Source organism: Cupressus sempervirens, chromosome 3, assembly GCF_028749045.1.
Source record: "Cupressus sempervirens isolate cs-2001-9-10 chromosome 3, ASM2874904v1, whole genome shotgun sequence".
Lineage (NCBI taxonomy): Eukaryota > Viridiplantae > Streptophyta > Pinopsida > Cupressales > Cupressaceae > Cupressus > Cupressus sempervirens.
Window position 1 is genome coordinate 663,589,099 of NC_143120.1, and position 16,787 is coordinate 663,605,885.

Here is a 16,787-nt window from a genome sequence, read left to right on the forward strand (position 1 = left end):
AGAGGTTGAAAAAATGGGAATTCTAACTAGACATGTTCCAACACAAAGTACCATTAAATAATGAGATCAAATAAAGAAATTTTTTTCCTTCCAACCATTTTCCTTGTGAAATGATGAAGAATATTGTAGAAGAACTATTGTAATTCTACAATATTTTATTTCTTGAGACCAAATATGTGATTGATAAGGTTTTGGTGATTGGAAAATATGACAAGCAACTTAAACTCAATTAATAATTTCCCTAGGTTGGATGTCAAGCATCAAATAGACCCATTAGTGAAATTCCATTGTAATGTATTCTATGACTAATTATCCTAATTTTTAAAAAATTAAATCTAATGATTTAGATCTACACTCTTTTATTTTAGAATCTCCTCTTTAGAAATCTACTATCTCCACACATTCCACTAACTAATATAAATATTCTTCTTAACTCTAATTTTACTTAACTCGCTACAATTTATCTTATTTTGTTTCTCCTCTTTATTTTATTATGTCGATAGGCTTATTCCTAGCAGAATTTCTACTAGAATGTTTTAACTTTCTAGTATTTTCATATGCCGATAAGTGGAGAAATGGTACCCAGAAAAGTGTGAATGTGTTAGGAAATGTTGCAAAGATTTAAAACTTTGCAACACATAAGAAGCATGAGCGTGGACACCTAGAAGGTAGTGGAATGATGAGTGTACGTTTTACTCTTGGATACTCAAAGATAAGTAGTGCAGAGATGTGTGTTCTTCCTTTCTACAAGATATGGTGAAGAGGAGTCCTCCCACTTGCGTGTGTGGCATTGACAAATCACGTGTTTAGTAATTACTAAAATACTATGGAGAAGAAGTAGTTCAATTACTTCCTTTCACAAAAGTACTATAAAGAGCAGTCCTTCCCCTCTTATCAATGGAATTTACAAACTTATAAATATTTTTATTATCATAGCTAAATACAAAAGCTTATGTAACCTTTATTCCCTCATTTTCAATCTCATAATAGCTAAACATAAAAAACTATTATTTTTGTGTTAGAAACTATAATTGGAATACTTGTTATGTTATCATTGATGTCAACCTATTGGTAAGATAGGGTCTAAAAACTACTAGAGAGACATTTACTAATAGTGTAGAGTGCCATATCATTTGATGATGAAGAGGATTTAAAAGAAGAGATAGCAAGGTGAGCTAGTGATGTTGTTGTGTGATGAGAAGTTAACTATCATGGAAATATAATGGGCATTTGATAAGTTAATCAATGATAAGATAATGAATTGTTTAATCATTACACTAAGTGAAGAAGAGAGTTGGATGAAGCTTAGAGTTGGAAAAGGTCAAAAGGATAAGCATGACCAAGTATTAGTATTGGTCGGTCAATGAAGAAAGTGATGCAAAAGTTTAAGGAACTTAAGTAGAATCTGAACAAAATAGTTCAAGTCGAGTGATAGTTTTTGTCGAGCAAGTTGATGAAGAAAGGTTAGTATCAACTAAGAATAGTAATAGACAAGCAAGATAGAAAAGTGTGTTCCAAGCTACATAGTGACAACCGAGCAGAAGAACATAGTGATTATCAAATGTTAGCAAACGTTAGAGTTTTTAAAAGTATCAAGTTTGAGGCCAAACAAATTAAAATTTTAGATTATTCAAAGCACATTGATGCTAAGGATTGATGAGCTAGCATGTTTAATCAAAATTTTCTAGAAGGAGAAGGAAAATACAATGGTGGAAGGATTTGACGAATCTAACCTAACCTTAAGATCAACAGTGATGCTTAAGTTGTAAAATATCTAAGCTACCTATTTAAGGAGGCATAAGGAATGAATTTGAAATTTGGTTCATTTTTTATTGACGATCTTAAGGAGAAGTTGCGACAAGTAGAGAAAAAGAGGAGAAGTGTAAAGAGTTTGGTGAAGTGTGATTTCCTAAAGGGACGTCAAACATATTAGTGTTGAAGATGATAATGGAGGCTAGTTAGTGAGCCAACAGATGAGAAAATAGACATTTTAAGTTGTAAAGTGGGTTGTACATTACAAATCAAACCTACTATTACATTCTAACCATTGTATCATTCAAAATCCTTTAATCAAGGTTGGCCTAATAGTCATTTCGTAAATCCTTTAATAAAGGTGACTCTATAATGGAATGATCCAAAGTCCTCTAACAAGGTCACTCCTAACAAGGTGAATAAATCCTTTAACATGGTCACATTAAACAATGTGTTGTATAACCTTTAATAGGCTTGGCTCTTAACCGAGATCACTTTAGAAGAGTGAACAATTGGTGGCATGTTACTTGGTGATTTTTCTTAAATTGGGTTTCCACATTAAATCCTGGTATCAAAGTGTTATTTACATGTGTGGATGTTATTGTTATGCATGGTATATTCTACAATAGTTTATTTGTTGGTAGTCGACACTTATAGAAATAGAGAGTTAAGAAATTGCATGAAAAGTTAAATTGTTAATGATATGCTATATAGACTGAGTGGGTGTCTAAGATTGATTAATCTATTTGAGGTTAGTAAAAGTTGAATTGTACATCTAGACCTAAGGATAGCTAATTCAACCCACCCTCCCCTCTTCTTTTAATAACATTATACTTAGGTTTTGCTACAATGAAAAAGATGTTTTTAAGGATGTTTTCATGTCTACTCGACATTGGATTAATTTTTAGCATCTCATAACATTTTCATGGGTTACCAACTGCTTTCTCCCCAACTTCCTTAAGCATCATTACAATAGAAGCTTGGCCCAGTGATTCAAATAGGACACCTCTCCGAAAATCTAAGAGATACAACAGAATGGAAGTGGAAATCATTAAATTACTTGGACTGGTGGATTTTTTGATCATCTTACACATGTTTACGAGGTCTCAAGCCAAATAAAACTTTTCTAACCAAGCATATTGTATTTGATTAGTTGCTATGAATCAATACTCTATTTTACATCAAATAGGTTTCAATGTAAAATCATCCATTTATAAAATAAAGAAAAGTAGTATCAATCAAAAAAAAATATTCCATAGACTAAAATAATTAAATTTTTTATTTTCCTAAATAAATAAATAAATCTAGCATCCAAAATTGTGCGTGCACTGAGAGGGTTGTCAAATACTTGATGTGTGCATGAGAAGATTTTAAAAGCAGATGGGAAAATGATTTTTTTTATAAATATTAAAACTTCAAAAACTTGTATCATGTTCTCATGATAAATGATTGGGTACATAGTATATTTTTATTAAATAAATATCTAATAAAAATTGCAAACCCAACCATGTTGTTTGAAATCAATTACATCTATTATTTCCTAATTAAACCATATATTGCACTCATATTATGTAGAAAGATTTTAACTTCGTGAATCCCACTCAATTATCTTCCATCCACCTCTGTCCATTGGTATACGATACTTCTCCCATCGACCTCATATGTGTCTTTCTGATCTAATATTCATATTAATATATCTTCCGTTAATCTTAATTTAATAAATAAATAGTTCATTACAATCTTTTTTAACAACTTATCATTTGTACATTTATTATTTTATTAATGATATTTTTTTAAGCAAAAAAAACATTCTTATCCATAATAACAATTATTCTTTGTAATTATAGATTTATTAAAAAATACACATATTAGTAGATATTGTACCAGTACTCATTCAAACTTATTGACCAATATTTTATGAGTAGTGGTTGAAACGATCTAATCGCTAATGGCAAAAAATCAAATACTTAATACTTATTCCATCCATGTGATTTTCATAGAGGTGAAGTACATTTATGTTTTAAGGATTCATGGTTTACAATGGATTATTGGCTTACCCATAAATAGAAACCAAAAATCATTCAAAGTTTATCCCCATAGAAGAAAATGTTTCTCTATCACTCCCAAGTGTTTAATGTAATTTTTTTTCCCAAAATAATAAAAATGACTTTACTATATTTTTAAAAAATATTTGTTTTCATTTTGAACCCTAATTCCCATGCACTTTCAAATCATTACTAAAATTTGACAAATTAGCTAGAGAGAGAGGGAAGAAGATTATGACCAATCCAAATAAAAATTATGACCGATCTTGTCACAACAACACAATAGAATTATATATATATATATATATCAACTTGACCCTTGCACCATTCAAAGGTACAAGTGCTAGTAGATAGTGGTTTGCACTCTTTTGAAAGGTTTTATCTCCCATTTTATCCTATTAATTAGATTTGGGGGTTGCATCTTATTGGATAGTTTTATAAAGGATGTAATAGGCACCCCTGGATGTCCATAAAAACTAAACCAATTTGCTGAAAGGAATTTTGTCAAACAATTTGCATTCAACCTCTTATTTCTCCGTTTAATGTTTTAAACCCCTTATAACTCCGAAAATCAAACGTTTATTTGTTTGTTGTGTTTTGTGCATGGAATTGGTATCATACAACATAAACAAGAAAGAAACTACAATAATATGCAAAGTGGAAATGAACTACTGCTAATAAAATGTTATTTTTAGAATTCATAAAATCACATGGCAAATTTATCAACTCACTAATTACTTCAGCAGTACTGACATAATACTCCAACCCATGCTTTCGAACTTGCTGCTATAGTGCTTTGTCCTTCAATTAGTCCACTACCTTTGTAATATCATTCCCTCGAAGCGGCATAAGCGTCAGAAAAGTAGTGAAGAAGATATGAACAAAATACCAAATCCTCCTGTAGCTGGAAATGCAACTAAATTGCCTGATAATGAAGCCAATAACAAAGAATTCCAAAGGCCAAACCCCAAGGGAATGACATCTAGAATGTTACAAGAGAGGATAGACATCCTCAAATGCCAAGAACGGAGCTGCAACTCACACACCAATTTCTTCTCATATTCAACCTGGCTAATGAAGCCACAAATGCTTCCTTTTATTCTATTTCCAAGGGTCCGCTCAACTCATATGGGAAATGTGGGATAAAAGATGTGTAATATATAAAACATATCTTAAAATACCCCTTATGTCTCCCTTGGGTACACATCCCCATAAAATAAATATTAAAGTAACACTTTAATATTTTACAATTAAATTAGACGTTACTTTAATAAAACTTCAGGCATTAAAATGTATTAGCAATTAGACTCTAAATAATGCAAGTGATAGCTCATCGGAAAGCTCTCACCGAGGAGTATCAAATCCAATCACCAAAATTGACTTGCACTGTGTGCTGCCGACTTACTAAAAATAGTAAGTATGCCTGAAACTGATTAAATCAACTTCGTTTTGGCCCAAACTGGAAATGATTAGGCCAAAACACTCCAAGATCCCATTAAACCCTTTGTTAGCCCTCGGGACCATGTAGAACAAGGCTAACGCACACACACTTGGTCAACTGCTAAAATGGGGACATTACAGTCCGCCCCCCTTGAAATTGCTTGTCCTCAAGCAATCTCAGTCTAGCCTGCTGAATAACCTGCTCACTCTCCCATGTAGAATCTTCCTCCGACAGGTCTCTCCATCTGACCAAATACTCCTTCACTATCCTGTTTCTAAGCTTCCTCTCTCTGGTGTCCAGAATAGCCTTGGGTACTAACACAAGCTTCCCCTCCTCATCCAAAGGGGGTAAATCTGCAGAAGGCACTACATTCTGACCAATGGCTTTCTTAAGCCTAGACACATGAAACACATTGTGCACTCGATTGCCCTCTGGAAGCTCAAGCTCATAGGCAACTTTGCCCACTTTGCAAATCACCCTATAGGGACCATAAAATCTAGGTTTCAACTTTTCAGCTCCGCTCTTCTTGAGCGATGACTGTCTATATGGTTGTAGCCTCAAGTAAACCATATCCCCTACCTTGAAGCTACACTCTATTCGGTGCTGATCAGCATACAATTTTTGTTGATTCTGGGCCTGTTGTATATTCTCTTTGAGCACTTTCAGGATGTCCTGACTATCCTGCAATAAGTTTTTGGCTTTGGGCACTCTACTGTCCCCCAAAACTAAATCCATGAAGCTAGGTGCTTCATAACCATAGAGTGCCATGAAAGGAGTCATCTTGATGGACATATGACAAGTGGTGTTATAAAAATACTCTCCCATATGTAACCATCTGATCCAAGCCTTTTGTTTTCCAGTTACATAGTTCCTCAAATATCCTTCCACCCATTTATTCACAATCTCTGTTTGCCCATCTGTTTGTGGATGATAACTAGTGCTAGGTGTAAGATCTGTACCACACAACATAAACAACTCTTTCCAAAAAACACTCATAAACTTACTATCTTGGTTGCTGACAATGAATCTGGGTAGCCCATGTAACCTGAATATCTCTCTAAAGAAAAGATTTGCCACCTGTGCTGTTGTGTAAGTGGACAGAATAGCAAAGAAGTGAGCAAACTTCATCAAGCGGTCCACCACCACATAGATGCAATCCCTTCCCTGCACTCGTGGTAAACCAGTGATGAAGTCCATCGAAATACTTTTCCATTTCCTATCAGGAATGGGCAAGGGCTGTAATAAACTTGCAGGAAATGTGTGCTCTCCCTTATCCTGTTGACAAACCACACACTCCCTGACATACCTTTGAACATCATCCTTGAGCCCTTTCCATGAAAATCGCTCTCGAATCTGCCTGTAGGTCTTGAAGACCCCCGGATGTCCAGCTGTGGGTGCATCATGAAATGCCTTCAGTATCACCTCTCTCAAATGTGATGATGAAATCAAATAAACCTTGTCCTGAACTCTGATCAATCCATCTATCACCTCATAATGATCATCCTATATGGTACCTGAAATCAATCCAGAAGCCCAAGCATCTCCAACATACTCTGCTATAATCTAATCTCTCCAATCTCTTAAAATCTCTGCCAAAGCACATAAGTGAGGTCTCCAAGATAAGGCATCAGCCACCACATTTTTCTTACCTTTGACAAACTCTATGTCAAAGTCATAAGCCTACAATTTAGTCACCCATTTTTGTTGCCGATCATTAAGATCACGCTGGCTCATGAAGTATTTAATATTGTTGTGATCAATCTTGATCACAAAATGTCCACCTACCAAATATGATCGAAATTTGGCCAATGCATGCATTATGGCCAACATCTCCCGGTCATAGATAGAATAACTCTTCTCAACTTCCTGGAGCTTCCTACTCTCGAATGCAATGGGATGCTTCTCCTGCATCAATATTGCTCCAATCCCATCACTTGATGCATCATAATGAAGCTCAAAAGGCTTCGTGAAATTCGGTAGAGCTAGAACTGGACATGAAGACATTACCTGCTTGAAATGCTCAAAACACCTCTGTGCTACCCCTGTCCACACGAAGGCTCCTTTCCTGGTAACATTTGTCAAGGGTGTAGCAATTTGTGAGAATCCCTTAACAAACCTCCTATAAAAACCACATAAACCAAAGAATCCCTTAAGCTGTGTAAGGTTTATGGGAGTAGGCCACTCTACAATAGCTCTAATCTTTTCGGGATCAACTCGAATGCCATCTACACTAATGATATGCCCAAGGTAAAGGAGCTCAGTCATGCCAAACTCACATTTAGATTCCTTGGCATACAATGACTCTCTCTCCAGAATAGATAACACCTCCTCCAGATGATGTAAGTGCTCCTCCCAGGTCTTACTGAAGACCAAGATGTCATCAAACAAGATCAAGAAAAATCTCCTCAGCTGCTTCCTGAATACCTGGTTCATACAACTTTGAAATGTAGCAGGTGCATTGGTTAGACCAAATGGCATAACCATGAACTCAAAGTGGCCATAGTGACATTGGAAGGATGTTTTCTCAATGTCCTTTGCTCTCATCCTAATCTGATGGTATCCAGATCGCAAATCAATTTTGGTGAAGAAGCATGCCCCATGCAACTCATCAATCAGCTCATCAATCCTAGGAATGGGATACCTGTTTTTAATTGTTTTCTTATCCAGTGCCCTGTAATCGATGCGCATGCGCATCGTCCCATCCTTCTTCTTTACCAATACTACTGCTAAAGCAAAGGGGCTCTTACTGGGCTTGATATGCCCCATCTCCAACAAATCCTTAATCATCTTCTCTATCTCATCCTTTTGTTTCTTAGGATGACGATAGGGAGTAATCATAACTGGTTTGGCTCCCTCCTCGAGCTCAATAACATGGTCCATCCCTCTATCAGGAGGAACCCCATGAGGAATATCACTAAATACTTTAGCATGTCTATCAAGTATCTTCTGGATATCTGGTGGATGACTCTTTTCTTGTGGTTTCCCACTTTATGTCATCATGACGAAAAAGTCTCTACATTCTCCTCAAGGACACTACTCTGCAACCTCCATCTGAAAGTCCTCTAAGTACCACAGTTCTGCCCTCATGCTGGAATCTCATCTCCAATTTTGCTAGGTTGAGTGTGAACTCCACTAGTGAAGCCATCCATGTCATCCTGAGGATGACATCATAATCTTCCATGTCCACAACATAGAACTCATCCTTCAACTCGTAGCCATCTCCAAACCTGATGTGAAGATTAGATATCTTTCGAGTGCATAATAATTTATCACCGTTAGCCACCATGACTCTAAACCCATCATGCTCCTCTGTCTGTAACCCTCTCCTGGCTACCAACTGTGCATCTATGAAGTTATGTGTAGCCCCAGTGTCAATAAGAGATATCACTTTCTGCCCCTAGATAGTACCCCTGACCTTAAATGTGATTGCCTTTTGGGCCCTTGTCAAGCGTGCCAATGATCTATCATCCTTAAGAATGCTGCTCTCCTCTATAGTGTTACCCTCATCTAAATTGGAGTGCTGATCCTCCCCCTCTAACTTTGAATCTTCTGCTGAAAAATACTCCATTTTATTTGCCTTAGCCTTGAGAGAACATTTATGAGATAAGTCCCAAGGCTCTCTACAATGGAAGCATGGCTTCTTCTTTCGAAGTTCATTCAAGGTTTCATTGTCTAGTCCTTTTGATCCTTCTTTGGGTTTGCTATACTCTTTCTGAAACAATTTTTTGTCTTTGTCCTTGTGGTAGGAAGAATCTATTGAATGGTTTTTTCCTTTGTATACCGAAGGGGCTAAATCTTGTGCCTTTTTAGTTGCTTCAGCTAAGGTGAGTGGATCATGTCTCTTCACCCAACCTCGTAATGGATCAGCAAGACCATCACAAAATAACACCACCAATCTCCTAGGAGAGATATCAGTAACAAGTACAAACAAGTGCTGAAACTCGGCAATGTAAGCATCCATAGAACCTGATTGTTTTAACTGTGCTAGTTCCTTGAAATGTAACTCGAGATCCCTAGTGTCAAATCTCTCAATCAATGTTTCGGTGAATTCCTCATAGGATGTAATCTGATTATGCCCCAAAGTCACCATGCCATGATGCCACCATTCATGTGCAACGCCATCCAAGTGCATAGCCGCATACTTGATAGCCTCCTCCTCAGGCATAGGATTTAGCTACAAGTATGTATCTACCTTCTGCACCCAAGCTCGTGTAGTCATCTTCCCTGAAGCATCATAATAAGGTAAGGAAAGTTTTTCAACTTTCTTTCTCAGCTCAAATTTTTGATTCCTCCCTCCTGCTCTAGGCATGTGTCTCATCCTCAAGTCCATATAATCTCTGAGGGAAATATTCCCCTGAAACTCTGGTCCACTAGCCTCCCAGTCCCTCCTGAACTGATCCTGTAACTTGGTAATCTACAGTTCATTTACTGGTTGAACCGGATCTCTGGGTGGGAAGGTGGGTAGAAGAGGTCTCGAGCTCGCAATCCACGCTGGGCGTGCAACGTGTCTAAAGTTATCAGCTTCATTCCCATTGTTTCCGTGTCCATTATTACCATTAATGTTATTCTCAGGACCATTGTTGTTGCCTTGGCCTCCATGGTTATTGTTTCCCCCATTGTTATTGTTTCTGTTGTTGGCATCACCTGGATTAATATTGACACCCATCTGTCTAGCCATGAGCTGTAACATCATGTCCATTCGCCTATTCTGCTCCTGCTGCATACGCTGCCCCTGCTCTAATGTATCTAGTAATTGTCTGAACATTACGTCCCCCTGATCTAGGCCGGCATTCCCGCCTCCGCCTAATCCTATATTCCTGTCATCTCGATCACCCATATTGTTGTCCTGATCAAAGAATATCTCCTCTGTGTCTGTATGGCTGGATTCAATGTCCCCCTGCATGGATGTACTAGACTGTTTGCTTTGCAAGTCTGAAATCCTATTTTGTCTTGCTCTGGTATCGCGAAAATTATAAGGCCCCTGTCGCATGCTCAAACATAAATGCTTAGCCTGTGTTTTATTTATTTATTTCTGATTTTAGTGTTTTGACATTTCATCAAACACTTTTCCCTCTATCCGGCTATTCCAAATTCCCTATAAGACCTCCACAGGATGGCAAGACTTATAGCTCTGATACCACTGTAATGGGCACCCCTGGATGTCCATAAAAACTAAACCAATTTGCTGAAAGGAATTTTGTCAAACAGTTTGCATTCAACCTCTTATTTCTCTATTTAGTGTTTTAAACCCCTTATAACTCCAAAAATCAAATGTTTATTTGTTTGTTGTGTTTTGTGCATGGAATTGGTATCATACAACATAAACAAGAAAGAAACTACAATAATATGCAAAGTGGAAATGAACTGCTACTAATAAAATGTTATTTTTAGAATTCATAAAACCAAATACATGGCAAATTTATCAACTCACTAATTACTTCAGCAGTATTGACATAATACTCTAGCCCATACTTTCGAACTTGCTGCTACAGTGCTTTGTCCTTCAATCAGTCCACTACCTTTGTAATATCATTCCCTCAAAGCGACATAAGCATCGAAAAAGTAGTGAAGAAGATATGAGCAAAATACCAAATCTGCCTATAGCTGGAAATGCAACTAAATTGTCTGATAATGAAGCCAATAACAAAGAATTCCAAAGGCCAAACCCCAAGGGAATGACGTCTAAAATGTTACAAGAGAGGATAGACGTCCTCAAATGCCAAGAACAGAGCTGCAACTCACACACCAATTTCTTCTCATATTCAACCTGGCTAATGAAGCCACAAATGCTTCCTTTTATTCTATTTCGAAGGGTCCACTCAACTCATATGGTCAATGTGGGATAAAAGATGTGTAGTATATAAAACATATATTAAAATACCCCTTATGTCTCCCTTGGGTACACATCCCCATAAAATAAATATTAAAGTAACACTTTAATATTTTACAATTAAATTAGACGTTACTTTAATAAAACTTCAGGCATTAAAATGTATTAGCAATCGGACTCCGAATAATGCGAGTGATAGCTCATCGGAAAGCTCTCACCGAGGAGTATCAAATCCAATCACCAAAATTGACCTGCATTGTGTCCTGCCGACTTACTAAAAATAGTAAGTATGCCTAAAACTGAGTAAATCAACTTCGTTTTGGCCCAAATTGGAAATGACTAGGCCAAAACACTCCAAGATCCCATTAAACCCTTCGTTAGCCCTCGGGACCATGTAGAACAAGGCTAACGCACACACACTTGGTCAACTGCTAAAATGGGGACATTACAAAGGAGGAGCAACGATCAACTTAAGATAATTCCATTGTTGCATATCAAGCTTTTGGATTAAGATTTGTGTAGAGATAAATTATTTTCTAATTTTACTGATGTTCTTTCCTATCATGTTATTTTATTTTTTCTACTCTATATTTTCCTAATTTTGATTATTTGTGTATTTTTCTTTAATGGTTATTGTTGTTTCAAAACCATCCCTAATAGAGAACCAGTTATCTATTTTTCAATTTTGGCCATTAATAATACTTCAAATGGCATTTGATAAAAACTAAAATAAATTTACCATACATCTTTCCATTTGCTTAAATCAAGTTTAAATGGTGGTTAAACAATTTTTAGATTCTCCTAAAATTAAATTTATGTGACTATTTTTTGTTTGTTATTAAGATGGGACATTTAGTTGTTATAATGACTAACTCCCACACACAAGGTTAGTGGAAAGCTACACCAAGATATTGAAAATAAGATTATGAATCTGTATAATGAAAGTGAGATTATGAATCTATACAAACAACATTTATGTTTACACCTTAGCACTACTTACTTGTTTGCTATAGAAGTCCATCTATTTTATTTGAAGTGGCCATAATAACTAAATCTAATATAGCACTAGCATAGTCACTATATATATAATCATCATAAATTTATTGGAATATATAGTTACAATGATATTTTATTTCATAACAATCCATGTACATTTTATTATTCTAACTTCAAAATAAACAACCTAAACCACAATGGACGAGCACAGACTTGCGAAGAAGAACGAACCAAAGTCGGAATTAAAAAATAACACGATGACGAAATTATTTAACAAATATATTGTTGTAGTGTGGCGATAGCCAATCAAAATACCTTTAAAAACAGAAACAGTTATCTTGAATAATTCCAGAAACAGATTCATGTTCGTACAGTTTATGCTTCACTCAATTATGATTCTGACTCCATTGGAAGGAATTCAGGCAGAGCGCAACCAATTAGATCTAGGAATGAAATAATAAAGAGTAAAACTGTTCGCATTTCCACCGCTTTGCTAACACCATTTCACTCAACTGGTGACATTTGCAACGGCCTCATTTTTGCTCGGCCCTGCACTGTCATGTCTCGTGCGATAAACCCTCGGCCGGCTGCAGCTGCGTTCATGGACGGATTAACAATTGTGAGTCTTCATTTTCACAAGAAATAATTTGAGCTTTAGCTACATAAAATGCACAGCTAAAGATTTTATGAACAATTTTCAGGTTTGAAATCTTTCTCATTTAAATCATGATGCAGTAATAGAATGTGAGATTAGAACTGCTTCTGTAACTAAATATCTCCATTGGAAATAAGAAAGAGAAGAGAATGAATCTAGTTGGAAGGGACTGAATTGCCTTTTCAATTTAAAATCTACACTGTCAAATTTGAATTAACCTTAAAGGACGGATTACTAGTTGTTCAATTTCGCAAGAAATTAACACTTGTAAGTGTTCATTTTTACAAGAAATAATTAGAACTTGACTACACAAAATACACGAGAGAAAAAATTGTGAAACAAATTCATGTTTGAAACCGTTCTCACTTAAAATATTTTTTCGAGGCAGCAGAATATAGAATATTTCAGAGTAGATTTATTTTTGAAACGAGTTATCGGAATTGAAAATAAGAAAGAGGATCGAATGGGTTTAATTGAAGAAGATGAATTCCCTTTCAGATTTGAATTAACCTTCAATAGTACAGATAAAAAAAAAGAAACAAAATATAGACAAGGTTTGATGTAAGATTGGAACGATTTTCTGATCTGTCCGAAACAAATGTAGAAGACAAACACTTTTTAATCTAAATATTTTTGTTAAACAAAAGTTCTGAGTTTCTTTACCGCAATAAAGTTTATAAGAAATTCACTGTTTGATTGTGTCGATACAGGAGAGAAGAGAAATCTGGAGTATCTGTTTCTTCATCGTTCAAGAGAATGAAATGCCTTGTCATCCTAAAATCCACTGTCAAATTTGAATTAACCTTAAACAGTACACATGTAAAAAGAAAAGAAACGGAAAGTTTATACCAAGGTACCGATTTAGGACAAGGACAATTTCTGGTTCGTGTGGAACAATTCCAGAGCGCGAATTTTTTCGTTGCCTAAATATTATTGTTAAAGAAGTTCTCATTATCTTTACAGTTACAGAAAGGAATCTTTTAAAGAAAATTGACTGTTTGACTGTGTAGATACAAGAAAGAAAAGTTGAGTATGTTTTTTTCATTTACAAGATTATGTTAGTGTTTTTATAGAGTACCAGAATTTAGGATCTTTCACTTGCCATTAGGGCACGTTATACTGCTGAATAATCGTGTTTTAGGTGATCCACTCATCTTTAATTTAGCTGGCTCATTTTTGCAACACTTGTTTTCAGTCACATGCAAGGTGCACAAAGATTATAGATTCGTCTGCTTCTTCTGTGCTGCATTTGATACCACACCAAATCTTTCGTAGATCAGCCTGGATTTGAACTCGAGCTCTTCCACTTCATTGGAATGAACTACCAATTCTTTAATAATTATCAGATTATGCAAACAAAATTTGAAACAACACATAACAATCTTTCAAATATATAGTAAATATATAGCCGCTACTCAAGATTCTTCTGGTTTTCTTGGGCTTAGCATAAGCCCAGTAATCTCTCCAGCAAACAGTGAGATAATTTTAATGGACTATTTCAGACATCTATCAAGAACATAACAAAAATCTTACGATGATCTAGCCAAACTATCATTCTGCTTCATAACACGACGTTTTTGGGAGGCTTATTGATCCTAATTTCTCAAGTGAATCGTCCAGGAGAAACGATTGGACTGGAAGTTAGCATAAATGTAGAGGCACAAAACTAAAAGTCGCTAAAGAAATCAATTTATGTGCAACGAAAGGCAGGGAGCTCCAAAAAACAGAGATGAAGGGAAATTTCCTCCCTGTACTATTAAGCTAATATTAGCGTATAATTTTGCAACCACATCTTTTTCATGATCCACATAAATAGTTGAAAAAAAGAGACAAGATCATACCAGAAGTTGGAGAAGGGAGAGTAGTGGAGCCATCCTTGACGTTTCTGTGAGAAGAAACAATGGTCTTCGTCCTTCCTTCTCCAATTAGCATCAGATTAATCTTTTTCTTGGACACCGCTACATTAATATTTTCGTTGTAAATCCCCTGCATCACAAAGATAACATATGGCTCCCTGCTGTAGGATGGCGCATTATGGACAGCCTCTGTAATAGTATTGTAATGCCCACTTCCATCTTGGGCCACAGTCATATTCGCCAGTAAAACGCCCGAATTACGCACTCCTAACATCCATTCCGGAAATCTTTCGTCAGAAATTTCATTGCCCTGTTTCACTCGTAGAAGCCCCCTGCCGACAAGATATGTATTGGATTCCTCGGTGGTTTCCTGAAAGGAGATATTGAGCAAGTCCATAGCATTGGTTGTGGACTTGGACAAATCATGAGATCTTTTCTTTAGCGGAGCCGTTTCTGTAGTGCCCCAATCTTGGAGGAAATTAGAACAGATATCCTGGTTCTTTACAACTTCGTTAAGCCATGCACGTATGCTCTCAATCTGGGCATTTGAGGGCAGGGCTCCCACAAGGGCTATTTCCACTACCGAGTCATTGAGGTAAAATGTAGAGTCCAGCAACAGCTGCTTACAGAGTTCCAATGCAAGCTCCTCGTCCTCGTCCTCGTCCTCGAGGTTTAAATTCAGAGCTAGGCGGTAGGCTTCGTGGGTTTGACTCAGTGTCACATTCACGGTCATAAGGGCAAAATTCTTGGGGCCGCTTTCTCTTTCAGCATTGGGATACAACAGCAGAGTAGAAATGCAGCGTTCCGGATACGATGTTTTACTACAGGCTGAGTCGATGACTCTGGAACTGGAACTGGAACTCGGTGATTTGCCATTGTAGAAATGTCGAACGCATGAAAATATTGAAAATATGATAATCGACAAAAGAACGATAAGAGATACGATAACCCTGGTTGAGATTGGTTTAAGCCATGGAAATTTTCTCCACCCCAATTTCTTGCGCCGAGGCAAATGAGAGAGAGAGCCGGCCATCATTGTGAAACGCAGACAATTGAAGCAAAAGAGGCAGGATACAGGATTGGTGTATCAAGAACGTCCGAGAGAAGTTCAATTGACCCACAATCTTGCGCCACTGTTATAAATTTTGAGGTCTACGCTTGTTTATAAGAAAGTTTTGGTCAGGCTCGAGGGCATATTCTTCTCTCCTCTTCTCTGTTTCAGATATCGAACTTTAAAAAAAAAAATACACTCTTTTCTTTCTCTTTATTTCACAAGAAAAATCACACTTTCTTTGCTCTCTCTCTTTCAAAAAGAAAAGAAAAGATATCAAACAATTAAATAAATAAAGATATTTTATATATTTAGTTATTTCCTTAAATGATGTGTCTATTTTTCTTATAGAATTTAAAGTTGTGGTTATTTTTCAAAATTACATGTTCTTTACTAGTAAACTAATTTAGAAATTAACTTAATTGAAAATAAAAGATAAAAATTTAAGGGAGGAAGTATAAGGGGATAATAAAAAGAGGGTAGGAGCTATATGTATGTTTGGTTTAAGAGCACTCAATCACTTTTGCATAACATTGCATAACTATTAATCACCTATGTGGAGCATGAAATGTTGAGAACGTAAAAACTTGTCCATCCAATAGTCACACACACCATTGCCAAGAGAAAAATGCATTTCCTATGTACTGTTCTTTGATGACATGAATGAGACAAAGTTGTTGAGACTATTGGACTTCTACAAGTGTGTTGCAAACTCCAAATCAAATGAGCAACATATGTGCTGAGAATAAGATGTATGTAAGGACCAAGGTGCACAATTGAACATTTCTTTTAATTAATTAAATTTTTTCTTTTTTCAAATCATCAAAATTTTAACATTTTTTTAAGTATAATGAAATGGTTATCATGAGTGGAAATTAAAATTTATATACCACAATTTTTAAATCTTTTGTAAAACACACACTCCAAAGCATTGAAAATGAAAAACTATGATCTTAATTATCATCATTTAGATAATGAATCAAGAGTATGATCTACAATTTTGATGTAAAAAAAAATTACAAATTTTAATCTAAAATTATGTTACATTAATAATCATGACTCTTAAAGAAAAATCTAATCAAGTATGCATGACAAATTATAAGACAAAGATTCAAATAATTTTATTATGTGGTAATGAATTTGATCTCTTTTAAAAAAATC

General features: G+C 35.9%; 1 protein-coding gene across 1 annotated transcript; it reads right to left on the minus strand.

Moving 5' to 3' along the window:
* Positions 1-13,936: 13,936 nt before the first annotated feature.
* Positions 13,937-15,608, minus strand: LOC149568452 (putative pectinesterase/pectinesterase inhibitor 34). Its single transcript, XM_089816729.1, has 2 exons — positions 14,561-15,608; positions 13,937-14,040 (listed from the first exon to the last, which is right to left on the minus strand). Exons 1-2 carry the CDS (start codon positions 15,606-15,608, stop codon positions 13,937-13,939), a joined length of 1,152 nt encoding a protein of 383 aa, XP_089672855.1.
* Between the last annotated feature and the right edge of the window lie 1,179 nt (positions 15,609-16,787).